Below are 7,042 nucleotides of genomic sequence, written 5' to 3'. Positions count from 1 at the left end.
GACACCCCATTCCCAAGATCCTGAATTTATAATGATGACTCACTGCAGGTTTCGTTCCAAAGCCAAAACCTGAACAAGCAATCATCAGCGGGGGGGAGGGGGGGGGGGGGGGGGGGGTCGTCAGAGCGGGGGGGGGCGTCAGAGGTGGCCAGCAGTGCCCGCACCCCAATGTCCTACTGACAAGTCACCTGAATCAAAGGCTCGAGGATTTGTTCCCTTGAAGATGCAAGTTCTGATTTTTTAAGTGGAAATTCGAACTGGAACCCTGGAGTCGGATTCCAGCTCCATTACACCTCCTCTACAACTCCGCTCCCGATGCGTGTTGATTCTCATGTCAATCAGCAAAAGTCAATGCAACGAATTAAGACATTTTTTTTCTGCTATGGAAATAAAATTCAGAGTAAGAGGTCTTCACTTCCTTTGGCTCTTGAGAGGGGCGGGCTTAGAGTGTCACGTCAGAGCGACGAAGCCGATTGGTGCGTGTATATTTCGCTGATTGACAGTCGGGTCCATCAATGAGGGTCCAGATGACGCACGCCGGAAATAGCTTCTAACCAACTGCAGCAGAGACCGAGGTCACGAAAAAAAAAACGCACGCTCATTCACGCACTATGCTATGATACAGTAACAAACGAGTGTTTCAACAGGTTAAAGAGTAAAAAGAGATTAGATTATTAGATTAAATTCATACTTGCACCAACAATGGACCATATGCTGAGTCAACACTATTTCCCAATTTATTTCTATAGTCTGATAAAACATCTCTTTATTTCCCAGTAAATTTAAAATCTGTATTCCCTCCGTTAAACTATGACTTATGTGAGGCCAGTTCCAATATGTGTTTATGTAATTCTGAAATTTATTACAGTATTATTTTAATCCTTTAAGCCACCACTAAACACGGATGACCTTTCATGACCTTGAGCATATGTTTGCGGGCTCCAAGCGTTATCTCAGGGACCATGCAGCAATTCACACTTTTAAACCAGCCAATAGTTATGAGGTTTCATAATGCTGTTTTCAAGACAAAACGGTTTATTTGAGCCTTGTTCCTATTTTCGCCGGCATTTCTCTGCGATTAGATTTGAGGGGCCATGTAGAGGACATCGAGTCCTAAATCTGGTCTCAGCAAGGCTTTCGTGATGTTGCAGCTTGTTGCATGTGTTGTCAAAACCTGCTGGCTAGAGACATGTTCTGCTTTTCCTCATGGTACTGCTTCAATGCCACACGACTCGGCTGCATCCCATGGTCCAACGGTTTCGTCTTTTCATCCGTTCATCAACTACCGTCAGCGGCTGAAAGCCAACGTGCAGCAGATTGGATGTGAATATAAAGTGCATCAATAAAGCACTAACAAAATGTACTAAGCATTAAGCATGTCCGCATCAGACAGTGCACCTCAAGCAATCTGGTAGACTTGGAACAATTAGGCCATGAAGACTGGGCTAAAATTACACCTGAAAGGATACAAACGCCGCTATGACGGTGCCCAAACTGGTTGGAGGAGGTTATAAGGGGCAAAGGGAGGACATACACAGTATTAGAGGACATTTTATAGAGGCAGATACAAATGCTTGCACTGATATAATCTTAATTACTCTACTATATTAACTGAAAGTGCGTTATGTTATTTCAAACGGATACTCTTTAACTCATTCAGGCGACTAAACCACCTACAGAAAAAGGCCATAAGATTTACACTTGTGCCATGTCAGACGGTTACAAATAATTAAATATATAAACGCATAGGGAGCTGACTTTACATTTTTGGAAAATGCCGCCCCCTGTTGCTAAAACGACAGCATTGCACACAGACGCACACCACAGTCACGATTAACTGTATTTTTAGCAGATTAGTGTTTTGTTTTTTTTTTAATTCGTTTAATAGACACAGCGTGATGTCAGTGTGAGGTCGGGACGGTGTTGTCGTGTTGCAGAGGAACGTAAAACTCAACAAGAGGTCCTTTGGACCCCAGCTGATAACATAAAAAGACAGAAGCAGCCCTGCTCAATAAAAATAATTTATTTACAGTGGCATGAATCATAAATTAATGAGCAGCATTGGCAAAAGCAACATTAGAGTTGAAAGCTTGCCTAAAGTGGTGTGAACGTCTGGACTCTTGCATAATAAAAAAAACTCTTACTCTGAAAGAACTGTATGTACGAGACTGAGATATTTCATATGAACATCACAGCACTGAGGATAATGATTTAGAAAATCTCTTTTAACTGCAAACAATGAGTTTTAAACACCTACACTCTCCCTCTGCTTCAACATATTGCTCTGATTTACCACTGTACTGTTAGACACAATGAATTTCACAATTTCTATTTTTTTTTTTTAAACATACATTACGACTGACAACAGACCACAAAGAAGCTCAGGCCTCAGCCTCGTGTGTTTAAGGTTGGAAAATATTCTTAAAAAGAAACAATAAAAGGGGGCAGTAAGGATGTTTTCTACCACTTAAAAAGTGCTGGTAGTTTTCATTTTTGACGAACAGGTGTAAAATAGGATCTGAGCATAGCACCAACCAATGACAGAATTAAGAAACCAGCACCATGCTAACAGTGCTGGGTGAGAAAGGAAGAGATCAGTGTGTATTCAACTGTTGGTTAAATTTGACTTCTCTATTCCAAAAAAAAAAAAAAAGGATCAGATTTTCACATGCACTCAATCAGTGTAAGTTGTGTTTTGGTTTCTTTTAATTTAATCGGGGATAATTGAACAAAAATAGCTCAAATATGTAACAAAAACTGTTGAATAACTGTAAAAAAAAGAAAAAGAAAAAGAAAAATCTGTTCAATTTAGTAGCAGAACGGTTCTCACTACTTGCATTTTTTGACTATATTGTTATTTACAGGCAACTAGAACTTAAAATATTGATGCCAGCTACAGATGCAGTGATTGCTGCAGTCCCTACAGGTCAGAAAAGGTACAAGAACTACTTAATGCCCCTTTATAAAACCAAAACTGCCGTTAGTGACTTGCACTATGCACTTACAATGTGCACCAACACTGTGCACGTTGATTACTAAACGCTAACATGGTCGGTGTTACTGTTATTTGCATGACTTCATACGTAGGTTAACGAGATGTACTGTACAGTGTCACGTTTGGAAGGAAAATGCAGAATTCCTGGTTGTTCATTACTATTGTTACACCGACATGAAGTAGTCAAACACTCGCTCAGCAGAACGTGACGCAGAAAACATCTGTAAACCTCACAATTATACACCAGACAAGTAACCACACATCTAAGGCATTAATGCCATGTCGTCAGCATTTTAAGGTTCTCACATGAATTACAGGGTTTTGCACTTGATAAAATCTTTATCTATGAATCAAGAAAAATCTTCTCTCTATATATTATACATATATATATAGTATCAGTCAAAAGCAAGAGAAAACACCACCTTCACCAGACACATTAGTTCAGCTCTTGATTGCCCTAAACCTTTGCACGGAGTTTGACATTCAGAACATTTTCCTGGCTTGTGTTTTCTCTTGGAGGTCGTCTCCAAAAAGCTTTGGGGTTTTACAACACGCTAGTACGGTGGATTATAATACACTGCACAGAAAGTCGAGCAAAACAAACAAACAAACAAAAAAAAAAAAATAGAATGATCAGTGTTTCATTTTGCAGTCAGTTTGCATTTCACATTCATTTTCTTGTGCAGCGAAAAGTAATCTCAGGTTCGTGACAGTATGTTTGACAGACAGGACCATCTCGTTGCCAGAGTCAGTTCTGTTCAGCACCGATGGGAAATTACCATTAAAACAGAGAATGCTAAACATCATGGGTCACCTGCTCTTCTTTGTTAAATAAATTATCCCTTTAACCAGCCTCTACCATTCACAGCTTCACAACTCAATGTTCAATATTCATCCCCAGCACAGACTACGTAGACACTGGCTTCATCACAGCAGCAACACAGTCGAAACGTCCTTCAGCATGACAGAAAACCTCAGCAAAATTCCAACGCTGCGGGCCAGTGCATCCCAAGCCTTAAATTATTCATTTCAAATAGAATATCAGTTTTACACACACGGTTTTGAGGGTGGGAAGCTGCTTTAGAGGCTGGTTAAATCTCAGTGGGCAGAGCAAACAAACAGGTTCAGACTTCAGACATCCTGCCACGCTCACAATAATCTTAACATGCTGATGTTTGTCGTCACCACTAAAGGAAATGACGAGCGTGGTTTCACGTTGGCAAGACATTTGACTTGAGGTTTGCTGTCCTGGCTTTTTTACGCTGGTAGGTTAGACATGAAAAGTAAAAATAAAAATCTATTTGATTTAACAGAAGGAATGTCGAACTGAGGCTGACACGAAAGGTATTTGGACATAATCTAAAATACTGGATTAATAAAAAATCTGACAAAAAAATAAAAAATGGGGGCATAGCTTTGTCAAATGTGTCCATCCAGTAGCTGTCAAGATATTTCATTGTGAACCAAAATCGTCATATCCTCTGCTGCTGGAATGACTGAAAAGCAAAAGCTAAGGGTGACGATGATCTACATTAGTAACTAGCTCATTACGAACTAAAAAGCACCAAGAAACTCGTAGACGTTAGCGAAACCTTCTCATTGAAACCCAGCGCACGGTTTTTTAAACATCCTGATTACATCTTGACAGCTGTACCTTCATGTTGTCCTGATGTTCTTCAGCTTCACCCACTGACATTTAATGGAGCCAATAAAACTTTTCCTCTCTCTGAGAAATGTTTGTTGGGCTTAAAGGCCAAAATTTCTGCTTTGCAATACCACTTATTGAAAAGAATGTACAGTACATACAGTCTATACACATTCACCTTGACTGAGAAATCGTTAAATATGCATACAGCGTCTTTGTAACTACAGCAGTTAAAATATATTAATTTCAATATTGACATCAAAATGTACCTTTGAGATTTTCTGAAAGACTTTGATTTTGTGTCATGCACAGAATCTCTAAAACTATAAATACCTGTAAAATAGTTTACATCAACGTTCTCACTGGACGTTTTCAGTCAGGCTCTAAATCCGAACCATGAAAGACAAAATCTAGAGCTTTGATTTATGCTTGTCAACCATTAATTTCTCCAGTTTGTTTTTCGCTTTTACACACACACACGCACACACACACACACACACACACATTAAATCCATCACAGTGCTTCAGAGACTGTCAGAGACAGACACTATGGGAACACACTCATCTGACCGGAGCACATACTAACAGCAAACACTGCAGGTGTGAGCAGCCTGCACTACGACACACGCGTGGATGTACTGCAACAATGGCAAGTGACAGAAAATGACACTACACTGGTTTGTGTTGTAACCGGTCTAAAGCTGCTTTAGTGCTAACAGCACCACTTGATGAAATGCAGTGTGTGCATATAAGCCAGCTGAGGTGGTTTGAGTGTACTGTTAAAATATGCAATTAATTAATATGTAATAATTAATTAACCTGTTTTCTAGTCTTTTTTTTGCTGATGGTGCAATAACCACTAAAACCACTTACGTCAATGATTATACCCGAATAAATTGAAATAACCTTTATCTAGCTTGCTCACAGAATTTTTTTTCAAAACATTTAAATGTTTGCTGGTTCGTCCGCTGTCCTTTCTTTGTACCACTTCACCACTGACAGATTATTCAGATTATGTTATTCACTTGGTCTTTCAGTGGTTTTTATATTGTGGCTGATCTGTCTTGAGCCTGATTATGTTGAGTAACTCAACTGTGAGTTGGTAGATTATGCTGAATTTAGCAGGCACTTTGCAACATAACATGGTGGATGATGAAGTTATTTTTGAAGTGTGATTGGATTGTTTGTGTTTTCATTGCGCTACAGTAAGCATCTAAAATAAAAGACGTCCCATGAAGTAGGTAGCCGAGGCACATTTCCTTTGGGTTTTCTGTCTCCTGCTGTTTCGTGTTTGCTGTCAGGATGGTTCAGATGACAGTTTCCCAACGAATTCTGACTTTTTGCATAAAGTGTTAAAGCCTCTGTGAGCAGAGCCGCGCTGAAGTGAGTGCAGCTCCGCAGCCTCTGGTCGGTGCCTCTGAGATGACCGGTGTGAACGCGGGGAGAAGCGTTTCCATCACATATCATCAGCTACTGCATCTCTGTGAGCTGAGCTGAGGAGGCATCAGTGTTTTCAGTTTTCAGCTGGCGTCAGCAAAAATTCTGAAAAAAAAAAAAAACAAGGAACAAAGAGAACATAACCAATCGTAAATGAAATGCACTTTAAGCAAATGCAGACAAAACATTAGTGAAACCCAGCAACAGCACCAAGTAACATCTTGTAAATTTATTCCTGTAGAATTATTTACAACATGCATGGATTAACGTGATATTTCTGTCAATCTTTCCTTTTTATAAAGTGTATTAAACAATAAATCCTAAAATTATCATTAAGAAGCTGGTCAGGTGTTAAGTTCCCTCTCTAATATTATCATAGCGTGAAGTGTTTGCTCTCTTTGACTTTAATTATGTTCTGTATCTAAAACTTTGTCTTCTATCTGATACCGGTTGCAATTAGGATCCAATTATTAAATAAAAACTCGGGAATAATTACAAAAATAAGCCCCAAAATATGTCATTTTTAAATTACTGTTAATGACAGCAATTGCTGGTTAATGGTAGAAATAACCAACTATTACTTTAGTCTTTTAATAAAAACGACAGCTCCATCAAATGACTGTGCACAGGTGAGCTTCTCCAGATGTGGGGTTAACTTACAGAATTTGCGTCGCCATCTTGCGTCATCATGTCGATTCCCGCCAACTGCTCCAGGATCAGGCTGCTGTCACTCAACTGTACAATAAAAAAACAAAGAAAGATTAAGACAAATGCACAAAATGCAGTCTTACACTTAGGGACTGTGGGTCACTGGGAAAAAAAAAAGTCACAATCACACAAAACATTTTAAATTTTTTCAAAAATGTAAAAATGTTCAGCTGCATCTGCCTGAAACACAGGTGTATCTTTAACACTTTGGTAGCATAAGAAGCAAAACACAAACCATATAAATCAAGAGATAGAAA

The 7,042-nt window shown here is 39.2% G+C and overlaps 1 protein-coding gene across 6 annotated transcripts in view; it reads right to left on the bottom strand.

Annotated features, from left to right (window-relative positions):
* Positions 1-2,007: 2,007 nt before the first annotated feature.
* The window catches only part of LOC137098705 (nuclear receptor coactivator 2-like), a 57,832-nt gene continuing 52,797 nt past the window's right edge, over positions 2,008-7,042 (bottom strand). For all 6 annotated transcript variants that reach the window (XM_067475223.1, XM_067475224.1, XM_067475226.1 and 3 more), the window contains 2 exons: positions 6,738-6,812; positions 2,008-6,182 (listed from right to left, as the gene is read on the bottom strand). In XM_067475223.1, the coding sequence (XP_067331324.1) occupies positions 6,171-6,182; positions 6,738-6,812 (87 nt within the window). In that variant the 3' untranslated portion in view covers positions 2,008-6,170. The remainder of the gene's footprint in view (positions 6,183-6,737; positions 6,813-7,042) is intronic.

This window comes from Channa argus, chromosome 14 (assembly GCF_033026475.1).
Source record: "Channa argus isolate prfri chromosome 14, Channa argus male v1.0, whole genome shotgun sequence".
Taxonomy (NCBI): domain Eukaryota; kingdom Metazoa; phylum Chordata; class Actinopteri; order Anabantiformes; family Channidae; genus Channa; species Channa argus.
This window is presented reverse-complemented; position numbering and strand designations above follow the sequence as displayed.